At 54.0% G+C, this 21,495-nt stretch overlaps 2 protein-coding genes across 2 annotated transcripts; both read right to left on the bottom strand.

Annotated features, from left to right (window-relative positions):
* Positions 1 to 2,308: 2,308 nt before the first annotated feature.
* Positions 2,309 to 7,678, bottom strand: IRF8 (interferon regulatory factor 8; the record flags this gene model as incomplete). Its single annotated transcript, XM_079541672.1, has 8 exons — positions 2,309 to 2,653; positions 3,348 to 3,463; positions 3,792 to 4,178; positions 4,301 to 4,348; positions 4,698 to 4,809; positions 5,261 to 5,349; positions 6,211 to 6,394; positions 7,505 to 7,678. The coding sequence occupies 8 exons, from the start codon at positions 7,676 to 7,678 to the stop codon at positions 2,486 to 2,488; spliced, it is 1,278 nt and encodes a 425-aa protein (XP_079397798.1). The 3' UTR covers positions 2,309 to 2,485.
* Positions 7,679 to 10,699: 3,021 nt separating this feature from the next.
* On the bottom strand, positions 10,700 to 19,868 carry LOC306950897 (dual specificity protein phosphatase 22-A-like; the record flags this gene model as incomplete). The annotated part of the gene is made up of 7 exons (XM_079541295.1): positions 10,700 to 10,873; positions 12,488 to 12,659; positions 13,101 to 13,175; positions 15,679 to 15,728; positions 18,514 to 18,596; positions 18,801 to 18,834; positions 19,848 to 19,868. The coding sequence occupies 7 exons, from the start codon at positions 19,866 to 19,868 to the stop codon at positions 10,700 to 10,702; spliced, it is 609 nt and encodes a 202-aa protein (XP_079397421.1).
* Between the last annotated feature and the right edge of the window lie 1,627 nt (positions 19,869 to 21,495).

Below are 21,495 nucleotides of genomic sequence, written 5' to 3'. Positions count from 1 at the left end.
AGCACCTTGCCTGCAGAAAAGATGCTTCTTCATGAGCCAGGGGGCCTAAAGGGAAAAATTGCCCCCGGTGGAGGGATGGACGATGTGGGGTGGAATGGTTGATCTAAAAGGCTTGGAAGAAAAGGGGAAAGGTTGGCCCTCTTGCTCGTGGTTTTGTTCGTTTGATATGGGCTGCAGCATGACACACACAAATGTGTCGACCCTTCAGTTCTGCAAGGGATGAAATAGGATTAATCACCACAGGGACCCTAAGGACAGGAGAAAGGCTAGAGGGGTGCATGCTGCTGGTACAGTACCTCAGCACCCACCTCTGTGATTGAGCACCTCGTAAGCCAGAGCTGTATTTGTAGCAGGAGCTGTGGAATTCACTGCACTTGGGCTCCTGACATGTGTACAGGACTCTTGGTCTGCAGTCATTTCTTCTCATAAGCTCCAAAGCCTCAGGCTGTAATGCCTGCAAGGGATGCACACAAGGGCAGACGGGACCACAGGTATCCCACTGTTACAGCTGGATCCCAAGGCGTGATTTAGTAGGATGCTCATCGCATAAATATCCATCCCGTGTAGCCCAACAGGACAGATTGCCAAAGGGGTCTCACCCCAGGACAACCAACAACGCAGGGCCATCCTTTCATCCTAGTGTAACCACTTTCCAGCTGGGTTTGCCATCTCAAAGCACTTTCTTGGCACTCTGAAGTCAGAAGCATGTGAGATAAGCAGCTCTTCAGGACACGGGAACAGAGAGGCTGCGTGCTTAGCCTGGAGGAATGCAGCAGGGTCAACTTCAAACCCCTGATGACTTTTTTAGTGGCTTTCCCCCCCACCCCTCAAGTCTCATGATCTGCTTTGACACCCAAGCAAGGGGGAGGACAGCTTTGCATCCATCTCCTCAGCATTTCCCTACAGCTGCCTGGATCTCAACGCATCCTCTGCCCAAGTACCTGTGAACCCCACCCAGTACCCTGGGCATGAGGGTCACACCACAAAGACTGTTCCTTCCCCAGCCAAAGCCTTTGGCAGGGCTGGTTCAAAGCAGTTTGTTGATGTTTGCCCTTCACACGGGCAAGGACATAGATCCAACAAGGTCTTCACAGTCTTCCAGAGCCTCCTGTATTACCCCAAAAACATGCTAGAAAGGAAGGCAGGTGAGGGGATGAATGCTCAGCCACCATTCCTGCAGTGTTGACTCGTAAACGAATACAGGCAGATGCCCCCTTTCGACCCTCACTTCTTCCCAAACCCCTCCCACAATCCCCCAACAGATCAAACCCCGAGATGGATGTGGACAAGAAGACAAGGGGCAACGAGGACCATCAAATCAACCCTTCCCATCTTGGAGCATTGTGGCTCAGGTCTGCAAGGTAAGGGCACTCAGGACAGCACCACAAAAGACAGGCAGGGACCTATCCTTATGGTCTTTTGTATAAAGGCCCAACAGATATTGCATTTTCCCCCCTCCTCCATTGCATTATTGCACATTATCCCCTGAGATGAAGCCAGTTACAGAGCAGGATCTCCACAGACCCCACGCAAGGGAAGACTTGGGCAGGAACAAACTAGGAACCCCTCCACCACGATTAGGAACCCCACTGACAGCACCAACAAAAAACACTTTGCAAGACAAATACAAAACATAGCACTTTAATTGCAGGAAGGTACAAAAAAAAAAAAAAAAAAAAAAAAAAAAAAAAAAAAAAAAAAAAAAAAAAAAAAAAAAAATTACAAAACCATTTAACAAAAAAAACTTAGGCATAAAATAAATAGGCAGCCTCACTGCATGCACATCTGCAAGGTCCTTTGGTCCACGGTGCTTTGTGGCTGCTGCAAGGCATGAGGCCATGCCCAAGGAGCTCCCCAGCACTGGGCAAACACAAAGCATGTTAATGAGGGTTGACACATGGAAGCTGCTGCCTGCTCACGCTTGGGAGAGACCAACACATGCATTTTTGGGATGGTGAAGCCAACCTATTAACACTACGCTGCTATCTTTAAAATAGAAGACATCTCTTTGTACAAACTCTGGTTTTGGGTCAGAAAAAATTAAGATCCCTATGTTCTCATAGCCAACGTTTACATATATAATTTCTGCATCGCTCTCTGAATTTCAAAATACTCCCCCCTATGACAGACAAAAAAATATAAACTTCATTGCAAAAATAAAGAGGGATTTGAGGAGGTTTTTCCCCACGGAAAGCATACCACAGACTTCAGCAGGACGGCAAATTCTTTGGGGGGGAAAAATAATTACTTCTGTTAAGGATTTACTTGAGCACTGTAAGGCCTTTCCAGGAGTCACCACCTCCTTCCAATGGTGGTTCTCAAACCAAGTGGGGCTGTTGCTTTGGATCGCTGCGTTTACACAGATTTTTGGACTGAAAACAGCAAAGATCAAGAACCAACTCGCCAAACAAAGGGAAAATTTGAGGCATTGATGAATCCCAACAGGTCTGGAGTCACCCAGACCCCTCGTTGTGCCCACGGAGGCTCACACAGCAATCTGTTGATTCTCTCTGAACACTGGCCGTTGGTGTGGCCCACAGATGTCCTGGAAGATCCTGTACACCTGCTCTTGCTGCACCTCATCAGGCAGCATGGAGCTGCTGCAGGTCTTGCCAGCCTCCTCCATCACCTGCCTGACACAGAGCTGCTCCACCTAGACCAAAGAAAAAAGAGAAAGGAGTTGTGAGGGCAGTGGGAGAAGAACAGCCATGGCCAGGCCTACCAAAGCCTGCAGGCCCAACGCCACAATGCACCATAAGGCACAGCCACAGGAGCTGTCATAGGGAGGAGAGGTCAGGCTGCCATTCTATGATTCTGTGACCCACTCAGAAAGTTGGGCAAGGATGAGCAGGACTGGGCTCTGAGCTTGGAAACCCCCTCCTTCCAGAAGCTCAGAGGTCCAGTGGGTCTTGCTTGCTGTATTGCCCACCCCACAACACAGCCTTATGCCTTCTCTGCCACCCATAAGGTGCTGTGCCTGCTGTGGACTCTTGAAATGCCCCATGCCTTGCCCCAAGGAAAGGCTGTAGGGCTGAAGAGCCAGTCAGAGGCCACCAGTTAATGCAATCATTCCAGGGACTTATCCCCTCATTTTCCACAACAGAGAGCACAGCTCCCAGAGCCAAGGAGCAGGAACAGAAGGAAGCACTGACCAAGCAGCAGAGCAAAGCAGAGGCACAGAAAACAGCTTTTCCAAACCAGCAGCAATATCTCAGGAGGCTCACACCAACCAGAGACTGGAGCCAGAGTCCCACTTTCAGGAAAAAAAATGAGCAATACAGTCCAGAGAAGAGGCACAACCCAGTGTCAGGGACCAGGAGCAGGGTAGATCATAGCAGCTGCCATACCTGGACGAGGATGAGCTTACACCGCAGCGGCACCGTGTCTGGGAACTCCTCTCCAAAGCACAACATGACCCTGCTGTCCGGGAAGCGGCCCTGGTTGTTGTAGTATTGCTGCAGCTCTGCAAGGAGAAAAGCACAGCTGGAGGCTGTCTGCAAGTTGTGATGCACAGCATGGGGTAAAAAAAAAAAAAATCAAGCACCCTGACACAAAGCAGGCTGGTGGCTCTGCCAGGAGAAAACCTGCTGCAACAAAGCCTCCAGCCATGAAGCCTCTGCTACGTGACAGTGCACTGCATCACTCCTTCCCAGATCTGATATCTGGAGTTACTCATCCACATCACTTAGGTAAACAGCAGTGATGCACAGTTATAACCCCAAAAGCGCTCCAAGAGGAAGCGGAGCAAAGTCAAGAACAACATCAACCCCTCCTACAGTGCTCATACCAACCTCTAAAGAATAAGTTGGTGTCAAATATCTTCACCACTTCGTCACGGTCCAGTTTGCTCGGCCTGTCTTTGTACACCAGCGTGTTCCCACTCCAGAAGACCCTTCCCTGGCACAACCTCTTGATGAAGATGCCCTGCTTGTTGCTGTGCAGCAGGACACCCCTCTCCAGATGCCCAAAGAGCTTCTTGGTGATCTGCTTCTGGCGGTCATTCTGGATGGCTTCAGCTGAGGGGAACCTCACGTGCTCCAGGCTATCAGGGGCGTAGAGCTTCTCACTGTGGTTAGAAGGCTGGCTGAGCGACAGCCTGCAGCCCTCAGGATATGAGGTGGTGATGTGCCCCACCAGCCTCCCGCTGTAGAAGAAGGTGATCACCATCTGGGAGTAGCCTGGGAGAAAAGGACAGGTGAGATAGAGTCACTGCCTGCCAAACAGCACACGCTCACAAGCTCCAGAGAGGAGTGTGATGGCCACAGCCCAGCGTCACACAGGGGAATGGGAGCTGCCTTACCCGAATGCTGCTGCTCGTAGCCAGTGTACCCATTCACCAGGGGCAAAGCTGTGGGCAGAAAGAGTAGAGATGTGCCCAGCTCCAGCACGCTTTCCCTTTCCCAAAGCCTATAATCCCACCCTCCCACCATCCCCATGCTCTTCCCACTCAGCAAGCACATCAGGCTTCCCATCTCCTGGATGGGAGACACCAGCAAACACTCCCAGGGTAATTAGAAGAATTGTGCAATGAACCCTGCACTGTGGGGCGCCCTATATCCACCAAAATGCTGACTTGAAGCACTAGGGAAGGTAGAATACAAGCACTGCCCAGAGGGAGCCTACACCATCCATCGTCACAGGCACTGCCCTTGGACGAACGGCTGGGTCCCATAGAACACCCCACACACACTACTCACAGGGGCTGGGCTGCTGCATCCACCAGTCTGGTATTGGGGGGTTTCTGCAGGTCTCCTGTGGGGGTGAGGGGCTTCTCTTGATGATCCCCAGGTATTCATCCACACAAGGAGGCTGGAGCAGGAAGGGATACCCATTAGATCAGCCAGGGGCAGAAAGCTGGCTAGGGCCTGAAGAGGGGCTTAAGAGGCAAAGCAAGAAGGCAAAAGGGATGCCCAAAAGGCTGATGAATGCTTTTTGGTTAGAAAGAGCAAGTTTGGGATTCCCCAGGCTATGCACCAAGATAACCTCTCAAGAGGCATGGAGCACAACAGGCCCCACACTGTGCAACCAAGAAGGGGAACAGAGGCACAAGAAGCCTGCAGCCCCCACCAAACACAAATGCAAACGAAGCATGCTCCAGCCACGAGTAACCACACCGAGACCTCAAGCTTGCTCAGATGAATGACCACAGCCAGTGCAGCTGCAAAAGCACCGTGCTCATCATGAGGCAGATGTAGCTTTAAACACGACCAGGCAACCGGACTTTGCCTCGTCAGGTCTGTGTCCACGGAAGAGGGCTCACCTCTTTCATCAGGTCATCGATGGCAGAAGGGCTGCAGTCCATGTCTCCAACATCAGCCAGGCTGCTCCCGTTCCCAACGCCGATTTTGCCTGCAGAGAGCAGTGAGGATGATGCAGCAGGGCAGCCGTGGCCTCGCCACCAGATTTCAGAAACCCCACGAAAGTTATGAAACTGAGAACCGCAGCAACCCCGCGTTCCTCTTCCCCCCCCCCCCCCCCCCCCAGCAGCTGCATTTTGGGGCCAGAAACCAGCCTGCAATAAATGGCACTGGTACACGGTGATGAGCAGTAGGGCAAACTAAATACAGCTTGGGGCTAGAGCACAGGAGAGGGGTTTTTCTGAGCACCCCAGAGACTGGTGCTGCTTCTCTTTTTTCCATGAGCCGTGCTGCCGGTGGGAACCTGCAGTGCCATTTGCATACAGGGCCCCATGTGAACACACAGAAGGAGACAAGATGCTACAGACAGATCTGCATGATATTTCTTGTTTTCTACCCCCCTCTCCTCCTTTTCTCTAAGCAAGGAAAGTAAAAAGGAAAAGCACACACCAGAACAACAGCAGAGAGATGCATATTGCAACCTGTGTCGTACCCAATACTGCAGTGACTGCTCTCTGGTGAGCTGCTGTTCCTCCAATAAGTGATAGCAAGAGGGAAAGGATTTACTGCAACTCCCTGCCAGGGTGGGTGTCAGGAGGACAAAGGGCTGGGAGGGCTCAAGCAACCCCAAAGCAGAGGAAGGATTCAGGTTTGTGCATCTTTATTTCCCAAGCAGCAGTTAAGCATGGAGGAAAGATAAAAACATTATTGCTCCTAACAGCCCAGCAGCTCCTTGCCCACCTCCCAGCACTGCAGTGACACAGGACATGTCCCCAAGCCATGGGGCCAGCCCCACACTGCTGGGTGTAGGTCAGCAGCACCCAGCACCCATGCCCTTCAATGGGGCACTCACATTTCTGCTCCTCCTCTGGCACGATCCTGTACACCTTGTAGGGCTCAGAGATGTCCAGCTGGGACCTGTCTGTCACCTCCTCAAAGTCAGGGCTCTTGTTCAAGGCACAGCGCAGCCGTGTCTTCCAGGTGGCTGGCTCTGCTTTGTCACCTTCTTTGAATTTGCCTTTGAAAACAGCCCAAGCCTACAGCAAAACAAAAAGGAAATCACCTTCCATGCAAGCTCTGCAAATCCCTTTGGACCAAAGAGCAGAAGAGCAGCACATCTTGGGCACGCTGGTGCTCAGGAATGGGACACCTCACAGAAGTCCCCAGAAGTTCAGGTATTACCACACACCCAGCTCTGCACTGGCCACATCACACCAAGCTAAGGGAGCTGGAGTTGGTTTCAAGCCCTTCACAGCACAAACCAGAGCCAAAACAGCAGTGTGCAACTTCACTTTAGCACAGACTGATGCAAGGATGCACATCCAAGCAATGATACTTGTCCTGATTCCAGAAACACCCAAACCCATGCTAAAATACACCTCATCTTCCCAGCTTCAGACCAGTAACTGACAGCTGGATTCTTTAATATCAAAATGTTATTTGTGCTTTCATGGGGAGGTGGGACAGTATATTTTGGACTCGATGATCAATAGAGGTCCCTTCCAACCCTTACAATTCTGTGATTTTAATACAGATAACAGATATGAATATATTTATATAAAGCCATCTCTACAACCCATTGCTCTGGTCAGTGCCCCGAAAGCCATCAGTCACCATGGATAGAGCAAAGTATGGGAATAGAGCAGAGGGAAGGGAATTCCTGACTTCTTGGTTCAGGACAGAATTTTCCTATTAGATCTAAAATGTAAAGTCCCTCCTCTCTGAGAAAAGCTGACACTTCCTTCCTTCCCTTTCTTTTTTTGGTAAATGCACTCTTTATCAGAAAGTGCCCAATAGGAAGCTTAGGGCAGGTCACAGAGCACATCAGGCCAAATCATACTACATATTGGGCTACAGCTTGATACATCCTCACTAGATAAAGAGGAGGTGAAGAAGGGGCAGCAGCCGCCCCTGACTCCTCACCAACGTGCCAGGAACAAACCTAAACCTGGCACCAACACTCAGCAAAAAAGGAAAAACCATCCCCAGATGATCCCAACAGGGATCCTACACGTGCTTGCAGACAGCAAGGAAATCTCCCACCAGCTGAGATCCAAACAACCCAGAAACCACTGACAGCGGGGACGGACCACCCCACCTGATAGCCCAGAAGCCATTGGTAACAGGGACAAACCATCTCACCCTACCTTGAAAATTGAAGCGTCCACTTCCTGGTTGTAATCCTGTTTCCCTGCATGCTTCCACGGGATGCGGAACATGGTTTTCTCCTCATTCTCCCAGATGAGCCCTGGGTACTGCTCGCTGTCAATCTGCTCAATCAGCCACTGCCGCAGCCGCCTCCCACCGTTGCGGTCGCACATCTTAGGCAGAAGTGGGAGCTGTCAGTCAGTCAGTCAGTCAGTCTGTCTATCTATCTATCTCGACACCCCTCTGCCCCCTACTAGCAGCATCTAGGTCTACACAGACATCTTAATGCATTCTAACAGCTGCGTTTCACTTTCAGGGCACCCGACTGGAGAGCCAGCGGATTGCAGTGATGTCTCCAAGTAGAAAAATAAAGCGATTTTAGACGCAAGCAATCGCTCTCTGCTGCACTTTATCACGTGCAGCGTTGGCAACACACTGCCTGCAAACAGCAGCAGCTGCCACGTGCCCCACCGTGCACCAAACCTCCCTTTTTTTTTAACATGGGAAAAGCCACAGCAGCGATTCTACAGCTGTCCCACATCGCTCCACCCCAGCCATGTGGGCAGGCACTGGACTGGTGCCCACACCCCATTTACTGAATATGACGAAAGCACTCGTTAGCCTATCTGCAGCCTGCGTGGAGCCCTGCTGGAAGGCACCTTTATCCTCTTGCTGCTGAGGAAAGCTCTGTCACAGCAACAGGCTGACTTGCAAACTCCTCTTTTTGGCATCAGCCCCGTAGGAACTACGCTGTCACCTAAAGAAGTGACGCTGTAGAGGCAGACAGCTCCCAGTACTATAGCAATGGGGGAGGAAGGGGGGGGTGAAATAAAAGAGGGTGAAGCCTCTTGCAGCAAGGAGCAGCGCAGGTAGCAGCAGGGTCACCGCAGGGAACAGGGCCATGCAACCACATCCTCTCCAGGACAGGACCAGGGCCCTGCTGGGGGGGAGGTCACCTCATTTCTGGTCTCAGCTCGTTTTTAGCAAAAACGGCTTAGCGGAGCAGCCACGAGAAAGCCAACTCAGCCCATCTTCTCCTAAGCTTGTTCGCATTACCTTAAAACTTCACATCCCAGCACCCAAAAGATCCTTCCCGATGCAATCCCAGCACCGTGCAGCCCTATTTCCTGCACACCCAGCTCCCTAGAAGCCACCCTACAACCCCTATCTCTTACAACCCAGCACCCTGCCTGCCCTACAGTGCACACACAGCACCCTAAAACTTCATCCCAAGAGCCCACAGCTCCCCTCCATCCACCCCCACGACCCTGCCTGCCCAGCACCCTACAACCTCCACGTTTTGAAGTCACATCCCCCAGCACTCCCAAGCCTCCATCCCAGCACCCCCAAACCCCACCTCCCGCACCCCCACCAATCCTAAAACCCCCACCCCAAACCCGCACCCTGCTCGCTCCCAGCACCCAATACAGACCAGCACCTTACAGCCTTGCCCCTGCACCACCCTCACTCTACATGCCCCGCTCCAGCACCCAACGACCCTAAAACCACGGCGACCCTAAAACCCTCCAGCCAAACACCGCACCACAGCCCTCACCCCCGACACCCCCCCCCCCAGCTCCCGCACACACCGCACCAATTACCTTCCGCACTCCCCGCTCCGCACCCCAACGCGCGCCCGCGCCCGCACCCTTATAGCGCCCCGCAGGCCGCTCCCCACGTCGCCCCGCCCCCAGCGCCGTTCAGCCAATGGCAGCCCTCTCCCTCCTCCTCTTCCCGCCCCCTTCTCCGGCTGCCCAATGAGGGGGCGCGCCAATGGGGGGCGCGCGCGCGCGCTCGGCTTGCGCGGCTTTCTCCGCAGCCCGCGCCTTTCCGGGAAATCAGCCCGGAGGCGCGGAGGCGGGAGGTGTCCGTGTGTCCAACGTCCGTCCGTCCTCCTACGGCCCATTCCACCCCATTTCCTCTATTTCTTCATCCCCACGCTGCTCCTGGTGGTGCTCGGCCAAACCCAGGGTGCTTGGCTTGTTTTCCTTGCCCGCAGGTGGCACGAGGCGGTCACCCGGGCATCCCGTGGCAATGCGATGAGCTGCAGGTGTCATAAAAATAACGAGCCACGGTGCAAAGCCTTCACTCCGATGCGTGACAAATAGCTGCTGGGAGAGCCTGCGTGAGATGTGGGGAGAGCCAAACACATCCTGATGTGATGAGGGTCACTTGTAGCGGGGGGGAGGGGGGGAGATTGCACTGCTGACCCCCTGCATGGGTGATGTGGGAGCTGGCAAAACACGGAGCAGGGCTGGAGAGGTGGTGCTGCTTTCCACCGAGGACAGAACGTGCAGTCGTGTGGGAATACAGCTGCCTGGCACCTATGTGGGGGTAGGAGGTGCTCTTTGGGCAGCAGATGCTGCCGTGATGCTGTAATCGCTTGGGGCATCCCCTGTGGTTCCCACAAGCCGGGGTGAGTTAGGGGAAACACTGCAGTCTTGGGATGCCCACAAGGCAGGGCAGACTGTGGGATGGGTGCTGAAGTGGCAGCATGAGGTTATCACACCTACTGCGCATCTAATCTCTGCTTATCACAGATCTGCGATGACTTCCTATTGACACCAGAAACCAACTTTCTTCTCTTTTTCCTGTGCACGAGTTCCATTTTTCTGCTTCCTAAAATGATAAGCGAGGCATTCGATGCAATGTCTACAAAGTTTGCTCAACTTCCCTCCAGCTCCCTTGATCATCAGCACTTATTGGCCTTTTCCCCACTGATTGCCCAGGGTGCTTTCCCAGATACTGCGGCACTTCTATATAGAATAACGCAGCCCATCCCTCCATCCCCGCAGCCATCCCCATGGTTTTGATCAGTCCCCTGTTCCTTGGCAGCTCAGCACCAGCTTTGTCCCACTCACAGGCTCCAATACCCAGAAATTTCCACTAAGGGACTTCCTAGAAATACTTGAATAAAGGATTGGATCCTCTCGTGGTGACCCTGAGAAGGGCTTTAATGCAGAGTGAGGCTCTGCCTCTCTGTTTCTCAGTAACAATTGATTTTTCCCATACGGCAGGGCTGGTGCATGAGAAGCAGCAGCAGAGCAGCCCCTGCAATAACTGCAGCTGTGGGGTCCTGCCCCAGCCTTTACCCCACCGCATCCCACTGCAGCTGCACCCCATGGGCGCTGGGCACGGCGGCTGTCACGTTTTGCAAGGCACAAAGATAGTGTCCCTCTGGGAGCAGCTGCTGCCTATCTGTCCATCCACGGGCTCCTGCTGCTGGGCAGTGGGTGGTTGGGTGCCGGGGGAGAGGTGCAGGAGCCATCCCTGCTCCCACTTTGCTCCTGCTGGGCCAACAAGCGCTGCAGCTCCTCCTGGTCCTGGAAGGGGTTCCTGCCGTAATCATGACGGATCCAGGCACGGTACTGCCAAAGCAAAGCCACAGAGGGTGCCACAGTCAGTAGGTGGACACAGTGCAAAGCCCTGAACTAACCCCACGCATGCCAAGCACAGCATAGGTACAACAGCAGCCCCATTTTGCAGGAGCTTGCATGCCACGCAATAAGAGATGCAGCATTGCGCGCAGACCAAGCGTTAGCTGCATCACCAAGACAGAGAGCAGCTTTGCTGGTTGCTCCCAGGAACCAGAGAGCTGGCAGCAGCCCCAACAGCTCTATTGACTTTATTTAATTCAACTTATTTACTTTGCCCTGCCAAGAAGCTGCTGTTGTTCCTTACAGCCACGTAACCATACGCAAAGCGTCCCCACGCTTTCTCCAATGCAGGGAAGGGCTGCACTCCCTGACCCCAGGCAGGTCAGCTCCTGTTTGCAGAGTGCTGTGCTCACCCACTCTGCTCCTGTCCCAGGGCCAGCTGGCACCCAGCAGAGAGCTGGAACCAGCCCTGTGGAAGTCATTCCCGACACTGCTGGGGCACGGCCACGCTGCGTGGGGAGAGAGCAGCAGTACTGCTGTGTGCTGCTGACACCCAGAAATGGGAAGCCAGCAAGCAAGGAGCAGCACTCAGAGCACCCAGCAAAGCAAAATGCTTGCAACGAGTTGGAGGGTGCAAAACCTGCAGGGTGCCAAGGAGCAAGCAGCAAGGATGCAGGCAGCACTGGGATGGATGCGGCTTCAGAGGGAGGAAAGGAGCTGATCTCACATCCCTGGTTTATGGGCATGGCAGATCCCTGTGCCCTGCTCTTGATGTCCCAAGATGGCCATAGGGCTCCAGCCTCCTGGGATCAGGTGAAGGCTAGGGGAAAGCCTGAGAGCAGTGCTGGTGGCAGCCCCCTCCTGCAGCTGGGGAAAGTCAGCTGGGCAGAGGGGATTTCCAGTGGGAATGTCTGCATTTCCCGTATCCACTCCCCCAGACAGGGGACTCACCCGGCAGCCGCCTGCACACAGGAAGCCCCACTGCAGGGGTGGGAGCTGTGCTGGTTTCCTTGCTAGAAAACAGGCAGTGGGAGCCAACTTTGGAGCAGTGACAGCCTGGCAGGGTCACACCCCTCCAGTGACAGCATCTGTGCCAGAGCTGACACTCTGGCCACTGTCACATGCAGAGAAATCCCATGGAGCAGCTACTTCCATGGTGACAACATGCCATATATTGGGGTTTTCCCTTGAGGGATGCTGCACGGACCAAGATTAGGGCTGTTGTGCACACATCACCCATATGCATTGCCTGGTGCCAGCTCAGTGCCATTTGTGCAGCCCCACCCCAGGATGCAAGCTGAACTCTCGAGAAAACAAGAGCCCTGGGATTTAAAACAGCTTTATTCTAAGCGCACTCACATTACGCCTAGGCACTTTTTAAGTTTTCGCATGCATGCATGCATGCAAAAAGCAAAAGCCCCTGGTAATAAATAGCATGCTCGAAGGGCAAACAGCTGGCTCACACTGTTTGCAAAATTGCTGCATGCAAAACAGGCATGCTTATTTGCAAACACCGCAGATGCATCCAAAGGGGCCCTCAGCTGCACAGCTCCCCTCCTTTGGCACTGCAGGCCAGTCACTGGCATGGATGCATGCAGGACCCACCTCCTTCAGCAAGGTCTGCTCGTATTCCTGCAGCTGCTGCTGGAAGCCGAAGTTGGGGCTGGCATAGGAGCGCACAGCCTTGGTGGCGGCCAGGCAGCGCTCCCAGCCCAGCTCTGTCACCGTCATCAGGTATGCCACCACGATGGTGGTGCTGCGGGACACCCCGGCCAGGCTGGCACGGTGTGAGTTGTCAGGATGGGGCATTGTTACCATGGGAACCCCACAGCAGGGGACAAGAAGCTGTGGGATGCAGCACTGGGGCTTTCCAGCCACGGTGGCCCCCTGTCCCATCAGTGTCCCCATGAAGGTCACACGGTTATGTCCCCTCCTCTAGCCTGTCCCCTCTGTTTAGAGCTCAGGTTTACGGGACATGGATGATCTTGTTGACCTGATGCCACTCCTCATCTCCTCCACCACTACTGATGCTCAATATTGAGGACACTTATTGGGATCCCATCCCCACTGCCCAACCACAATTTGTTGGGATCCCATCCCCACACCTCCTCTGAGCACCTGGGAGCCCCCACCTCCCCAAAGTGTCCCTTGGATGACTTTTCCCCACTTTTTAGCATCACACTGAGGAAGCCCGCAGGCTGCCAACAGAGGCTCTTACCAATGGACAAGGCAGCCTCCCCCACGGAGCCGGCACTCATGGATGAACTTGATGCTCTCCTTAAAGTGCTGCATGCTGCTTGGGAGAGAGGCAGTGAGGTGAGAGCAGAAGGAGCTGCCGCCTCCTGGAATCATCCCCAGGATTTCCCTGGGGCCAGCACAGAGATGGGTCCCCTGCCAGAGGAAGGGACTGGCCTGCATCAGCCAGGAAGGAAAAGCAGGAGAGCCTTCTGGAGAATTTCCTGCATCCCAAGGTGATGAGATGGAGCGGGCCACCAGCCCAATGGGAGGGCAAAATCCCCGTGCCCAACTCATCCCTACGTCAGAGCTCATCCTGAACCATCCATTCCTAAACAATGCCACCCCGTCCCCTCCATGGGGAGAAAGATGCAGGACAGGTCATGCCTGGGACATTTTGTTTTACACATTCCTGAAAGCTTCCTGCTAGAAACCAGCAACTGCCAGTGCAGAGGGAGTGCATTAGACCAAACCAGTGAGTTTTGCAGCAGAACGGACAGAGATGCGAGGCTTTTTGGCTGCTCAGCTGCAATGCAGCATGGTGCTTTGCTGCAGCACTCACCTTTCTGAAAGCATCAAGACACAGAGGTGGAAAAAAGGCTAAAATAACTCAGCGTAAACTCATGATCCCAAGGTCTGTAGGAGGGTTACACGTGCTCCAATGCCATCCATCTCTCCTGTTTATTGCTGTTGGACAGCAAGCATCTCCCAGAGCTCACAGAGAGCTGTTTGCTTGGCTCTTCAGCAAACATTCGCTATAATTGCTGCCCAGCCTTGCTCACCACGGGGGAGTTTTGAAGCAGAAAACCTGCTCCTGGGTAACTTGGGGCTGTGCCTAGACTGACCACGGACTCACTGACCCGAAGCCTGGCGCACAGCCCTACATTCCTCAGTGGGAGGAGGAGAGGAGGTGGCCTCACACAGCCCCGGTCCCACCGCTGGGTCCCAAGCTTCCTCTGCTCCGCGTGACCAGGCTGGGCCAGCCCCACACAGCCTTCCTGCTTTCTCAGAAGCTCAGACACATGCTGCCACAGGAATATTCCCCTCAGCATCCTCCTGAGACCCCAACCAGGGCCAGGAGATCAACCTGGGCACAAACGCCATCCCAAGATTTCCCCTCCCTTCTGTCTGCCCAGCTGGGATGCTCGGCACCCTTCTATGGAAGCATGGAGCTCAGGTGCCCCAGTCAAAGGCATATTCAGAAATAGCCATTCTGTGGGGAGTTTTAGGAGTTCTGCTGCCCAAAAGCCAAGAAGAGAAGGAGGTGCGGAGGATTCTTTGAAGCTGTAGTCATGCTAAGACTATTTTGTCTCTTGGCCCTGGATGGAGATGTCAATCCATTGCCAGCAGAGCATCTCCTGTTGGGAAACAGGGACTTTTCTATATTGCCTACACAGCCCCTAAGGCTCCAAGCTCTCCCAGTGCCACACTTCTTCTACACCCCTTCTCTGGAACCTACAGCACTGAGCCTTGGACATGAAAAAATGTGGCTGTCTCTCCTCCCATTGACCCTCACTGATCTGTCCATCCATCTTCACTTGTGGTCCTTCCCAGCCAGCTAGAGGGAACACCTCCCAGTTGCATCCCATAGGAGAGGTAACACTGAGAGCCAGCGAGGCCCTGAGTCACAAACATCTCCTCCATAGGACACCAAGTTCACCAGGATTGTGAAATCCATGACTTAAAGTGGCAAGCAGAAAAATAGTTCCTTGAATAAGTCTTCCTTCCGGCAGCCAGCCTTGTCCTTCTTTATTTTCCCCTTTCAGTAGACGTACCACAAATGCAAAGAAACAAGAGGAGAGAAAAAAAAGAAATAAACCAGAAAAAACCCTCCTTCTTGCTGAGGCAGGGCTTTCTTGTAAAGCTTCTCTTTCCGCTCAGCAGGAGCATGAGCAAGCAGAATCATGCCCACGGAGCACAGTTTCTCCCAGGGATGCTGAAAAGTGGCACCTCCACCAATGGAGCTTGGTACAGCCATTGCATGGGAAGCTTTTGCCTTTATGGGGATGGATTGGCAAGAAAAATTCCCAGCAGTCACCCATTTTTCTGGTTCTAATGAACGGTTCTTGGGTGCCTATTGCCCTAAGCAGGGGATGATGCTACATCTGCTACAATCAGCACTGCAGCCATCAGCCCCACCGTCACCTCTTCCCAAACTCATCCAGAGCATCCTCACGTGGCCAGTGTTTAAGTTCTATATGGGTGGAAAAAATATTTCGATAAATATCCAATTTCTCCTTCCAAGGAAGAAGCCTGAAAGGCCAATACTAATCACTGTCTGCACCAATGAGCCTTGCTCCAGTTTAGAGCTCTGCCTGGTAGAATAATTCCAACATTTGATGGAAAATTGAATTTACTGACCGCAAACACACAGAGAAACAGATGTCAGGCCTTGCAAACACTATTAGCTGCCTTAAAATGAGCTACAGCTTTCATCAGACACAACGACACGAAGTTTTGGCAGTGCAAAGTGAATATTCATTCTGAGAAATCCGGTGGCTGTCAGTCGATAGGAGATCAAAAAGCTACTTTGTGAGGCAAAGGGGGTGCAGATGACTTACAGGTTTTGACTGGAAGAATCAGAGGCCGAGATACAGAGATAAGTCATGTCCTGAAATAAAGAGAAAGTTGTGGTAGAAAGATATCTCCCATTTTCCCTTTTCCTTCTACATAACCCTTCCATTAGGTGCCTCTAAGGGCAAAGCTCCTCTTTAAAATGCAATTTTCCAAAGCATCTTGGCCAGAGCCAGGGTTGCTCAGACCATTTGCCACCGTTTCAATAGGATCCAGGGGCACCACAGCCCCCCATCATCTCCCTGCCCCCCCCATCATCTCCCTGCCCCCCCCATCATCTCCCTGCCCCCCCCATCATCTCCCTGCCCCCCCCCATCATCTCCCTGCCCCCCCCCATCACCTCCCTGCCCCCCCCCATCACCTCCCTGCCCCCCCCATCACCTCCCTGCCCCCCCCATCACCTCCCTGCCCCCCCCATCACCTCCCTGCCCCCCCCATCACCTCCCTGCCCCCCCCATCACCTCCCTGCCCCCCCCATCACCTCCCTGCCCCCCCCATCACCTCCCTGCCCCCCCCATCACCTCCCTGCCCCCCCCATCACCTCCCTGCCCCCCCCATCACCTCCCTGCCCCCCCCATCACCTCCCTGCCCCCCCCCATCATCTCCCTGCCCCCCCCATCACCTCCCTGCCCCCCCCATCACCTCCCTGCCCCCCCCATCACCTCCCTGCCCCCCCCATCACCTCCCTGCCCCCCCCATCACCTCCCTGCCCCCCCCATCACCTCCCTGCCCCCCCATCACCTCCCTGCCCCCCCATCACCTCCCTGCCCCCCCCATCACCTCCCTGCCCCCCCATCACCTCCCTGCCCCCCCATCACCTCCCTGCCCCCCCATCACCTCCCTGCCCCCCCCATCATCTCCCTGCCCCCCCCATCATCTCCCTGTCCATGCTGCAGTGACAGCCGTGCCCCATCAGAACGATGTGTGCGGACGCACAGCCATGAAGTCACTCATCAATGAGTTATTTCCTCCTGGTTCCTTTAATACACAAGGAATCATCCTGCCACATGTTGGCGTAGGTCAGATTACACTTTCTTTAGAGCATCGCTTCCTCGATCCTCCCTGTTCCGAGCTAAAATTAGACCCTTTTCATCTAATTTTTTTTCTTCTTAGCAAATCGGGTGGAAATCTCACCAGACAGAGCTGACACAGCCCAGCACGGCACACCAGGGGTTGCCCCATCTCCATTCATCTCCCTATAACACCGCTGCCCAAAGCTGCTCTTGCTTCCTTTCATGAAAAGGCTGGAAAAAGCCAATTATTCCAAGTGAATGTCAAAGGGAAGGAGGAGAGCTGGATGGGCATGGCCATCACAGGGACATTCCCACATTGGAAAGACCCACGTTGCTAGGAGAAGCACACGGGGTTTCCCCAAGCATCTCCCCTCCATCCCATTGCCTTTCCCTGGCCCCATCCCACACTGATCCCACAGCCCCCAGTGGGATGGGGACCATATGATGCGTTTCTAATGGAGGTGGTGGAATCACCATACCTGGAAGAGTTCAAGACCTGGCACGCAGGGACACGGTCAGCAGGCATGATGGGATGGGCTTGGAGATTAGAGGGGTCTTTATCAACCTTAAGGGTACTGTGATATGATCCTGATCCTCTCCAACCTGCTGCTTGGTGCATTTCTACACCCAGCAAGCCACAGCACTCCGGCAAGCAAGTTGCAATGGGACAACAGAGCTGGGACACAAGGACAAGCAAGATCTCGTGGGAGGATTTCCAACTGGGATGAGCTATGATGCATTGCAGTTTCCCAGCACCTGGATGAGCGAGGAAACCCACCAAGCTGGGAAAGCCAGCATGCCAATGGTAGGACTCAATACATTCAGCTGGACCCCGGGTGGCTTCCCCTTCCCCACAGGACCATGTGCCTCCATCCCAACTTGGGGGAGGGAAGCTGGGCTGCAGGCATGGGAACGCTGCTGGGGTTTGCGGTCCCCGGCCAGGGGCTGTGATTGACACATTGCTCAACCCACCATGCTTTTCCTGTTCCCCTTTCCACTGGCTCTGTGCACTGCTGCGGGCTGCAAGCTGCCTAGGCAGGCTGCTGCCTATATGGCCATGCCCCATGCCCCAGCTGCTGCACCTTCCCTGAACAAACCAGTTCTTTGACCCCATTTTCTGCACCCTCCTTCCTTCTCTCTCCTCAGTTTCATTGCTCAATGTCTTGGCAGGGAAGACCACCTCCCATGCACGGACCCATGGGCTGCTCATCCTGCGTGCACCCAGCACACTCACACCCAGCAGCTCCTTCCTACCTCAGTTCCCCTCCCTCAACTCCTTTCCCCTTCCCATAGGACAGCAGCAGGCATCCATGAGATGGGGAGAAGCCATCAGGTTGTCACTCCCAGTAGTGACAGAGCATTACACCACTTTGGGGACACGGAATAGGATACAACTGCCTCCTACGCCCCTCCTTCACTTCTTATTTTCAGGATTCCAGGATTTAAAAGCATTCCTCAATGCTCATTCCCAAACCCAACGCCAGAAAAAGGGATCAACACTGGAGGGACGGGGATTGATCTCAGGTGATTCGGTCCTGGATGGAGGGTCCCCCTCAGGGGCTGCCCGACGTGGAGGTGAGCAGGCAGAGCCCTCCCCAAGCCCCATCCTGAGCACCGGGGGTGGATGCGGATCCGGCAGTGCCGTGCGTGGGGCTCCGCTGCCCTCTCGTGGCCCCTACCAGGGGCAGCACCATGGGTCGGACACCCTCAGCCACAGCCTCCATCAGCTACAAACTCCGTGCGCCCCCCAGCTGCTCCACCCCCAGCACTGGGTGCCAACGCAGCATCCCCCCGGTGTCCCTCACTCACCTCCAGCACCGGCTTGGCCCCGTTGTGCACGGAAAGGATGTGTGTCACGCCATGCCTCCGCAGGCTGTCCCTGTCCTCTGAGTCTGCAAGCAGGAGCAGCTCCAGCAAACACTTACAGATATCCCACCCCCAACTCCATCCCACCGCCTCCCACCCCATGGGACCAAACCCGGTGGTATAAGGATGGCCAACCCCATCGGTTTGACCTCCCCTGGGATGGACAAACCCATTTTGCAGCCATCTCCAAATAAAAAGACCCCTCTGCCAGGCAGGCTTCCCACACTCACCGCGGATGTTCCCCAGGTAGAGCCCTGCGACCACCTGCAAGGTGGCAAAAAGCAGAGCTGTTCTGTTTGACACCTCATCCCCTCTGCTTCCCAAACCCCCCCCCCCCAACCCACAGATGCTTCTGCATTACTCAGGAGCATCACCTGTGTTCACAGGCTGGGGCCCCACGGAGAAAACACCCCCAGCTAAAGATGAACCAAGCAGCTAATGAACAAAGCATCTTCATTAACAAACAGCAGAGGTTGTTTCCACCCAAGACAATCTGCCAGCGCTGGATGCCAAACCAAAACCCTCCAGGAGCACAGAGCTCAGGAAAACTCAGCACATGGATGGATTGGGCCTGGCTGCTGCGCACTTGGGTGCAAGCGTGCAACCACCAACCAGAGCCCAACCTGGAGCAGCTTCCTGCTGTGTTTGGCTGTTCTATAGCAACCAGTCTTGCAAATGGTTCCAAAGGTTTCCTCTGCCAGCAGGGTGAATGCACAGCTTATCCATATGGAGTTTGCTAGGCTCTGTGCTTAATGAACCCAGTGAGCAGCACCACACCGGGGCACTCCTCACCCTGGGTGGGTAGATATCATGGAGAAGGATGTTATGCTCGTGGGGAGCCTATCCTGAGCCCAAAAGATCCCCTGCATCTAGAGCTGTGCTCCGAGATGGATGGATGGAGAGAAATCATTGCTTTATGTTACCCAGAGGAGCAATAAAAAGACTTAGAGTGGCTCTAATTTATCCCAAGTGCTGCTCTGCTGCTATCCTGGTGTCTAATTTTAACCTGGATAACGCATACACCAGTGGTTATTTAAGGATACAAACAGACATCGATCCCTCCTGCCGGCTCTGAGCACCAACCCCAGCGCAGCCCCACTGCCTGTTTACGTTACACAGACACATCCCTATGGGGGACAAACAGGGGCACAGCTCCTGGGACCCCCAGTCAGTCCAGGGAGTTTGTGCCACCACGGCTGTACCACCCAAAGGACGAGACCCAAAAGCCAGCTGTCACCTGTTGAACACCCTTAGGCACTCAGCCCTGCCCTCGGTACCTTGCTCATTCCACTCCCCATGGCTTTTCTCTCCCCAAGGTGAGGATGTAGACAGGCTCTCAGTATCCAGGGTTATCTGCAAGAAAACACTCAGAAAGCCCACAGAGAACAGTGAAAGCTGCTTTCCCCATGGGGCGCTCAGAGCCTCAGCAAACTCAGCCCGCTCACCAACTCTGTGTCATCAGGCAAAGAGGAAAGCAGCTGCTGCAGGGCTGGGCAGGATGAAATGAGGATCTGAGGCTCAGGTTTCCGCTCCAGACTCTCTGGTACAGTGGGCATTGCTCTCCTAAATCAAGGCATCACCTCACCAAAGTGGCATGGAGAGTGGGAACACCCCACTGCCTTTCTGCACTGCTTTGGGGCCAGGTTTCATGCTAGGATGCTGCTGTCTGTTGCAAGCCCAGGGCTCAGCAGGATCTCTCTCATTCATACCAGTTTCTCCCAGTCATGGGAATGAGAGCAGAATTCAAAACAAGGCACTTATCCCAGAAAAACAGAGTGGCACAGGCAATGTGCAGCATCAGGAATGAGTCCACCTCCCCCTCCTTGCAGTAAGGCAAGACGAGCTGTGGAGCAGCTCTGTCATTCCAGCACACCCTCCCAAACCTCCATTTCCAAAGCAGATCTGTCTTGCTGCTTGCCAGCCCCCTCCCAGGTCGATGCTGTTAGCCTGACACAAGGAAAGAAAGGGAGGAAAAAAATCAAAACCAACAAAGCAAACTGCTCGCATAGTGAAACCCCTGCAGTCCCCATGAATCTGGAACCCATGGCGAGGTGAAGTCAAGGTTGCCTCGAGTGCCAGAGAGCCCAGCCTGAGCCAGCAGACATCTCCCAGCAGACCAGATCATTTCCCACACTCCATTTGAGACGTTTCCTACAGGCACTGAACCAATGCTGACACGGAAAACAGCAGAGCAGCCTCAGGACGACACTTCAAGGCGCCTGAAGCTGTGTTTGTTGCCGTGCTGTTGCTGGGTTGGTTGCAGACATCGCTGTTTTGCTGTCAGATTCACCGCTGTGATGAAGCCAGCTCTGCTGCAGGCACCTCACCATCCTTTGTAACACCCTTTGCTGCACTCTGGAGGCAAACAGGAAGGGGAGCTTGTTGCTTCATGCCTGCTGAATCACCTCACCTTAAAGCCTTCCCAGAAGCTGCCTTATTGCAAGGGAAAGGCTGGCCAGCTCCTCATGAGCAGCAGCAGGGACTCCCTGGGCTTTCCAGCAGCTAAATGGATGGAAAAAAACACAACAGTCTTGGAGGCAGGAAACAAATTAATTGAAGGCAAAGCTTGTTTTAGTAGTTTGGATCTTTGGAGGGCTGCTTTAAAAGCAAAGACTGGGATTTGCCTGGAGGAAGCCTAGGACGTGCATTAGTGGATAACCCAAGGGAAAACAAAGTTTGGCAGCTACAGACAGAGCAAAGCAAATACAGAGGCGCCAGCCTTTGTAGCTCAGGCTCTGGAAACCTTAAGCCACGTCTGAGCTGTGAGCCAGAGCTTGCTCAGAACACTGCCTTTACATCTGGGCTGCTCCCACAAAGCATGGCTTCTCTTTCCCTCCCCTCAACCACAGCCACACTCTCTGAACAGCACCCAGAGACAAGAGGCAAGGCAAGAAACACCTGGATTTACATCTAAACCCTGAGCTA

The sequence above is a fragment of the Tetrao urogallus genome (assembly GCF_951394365.1).
Source record: "Tetrao urogallus genome assembly, chromosome: 12".
In the NCBI taxonomy this organism is placed as follows: Eukaryota; Metazoa; Chordata; class Aves; order Galliformes; family Phasianidae; genus Tetrao; species Tetrao urogallus.
This window is presented reverse-complemented; position numbering and strand designations above follow the sequence as displayed.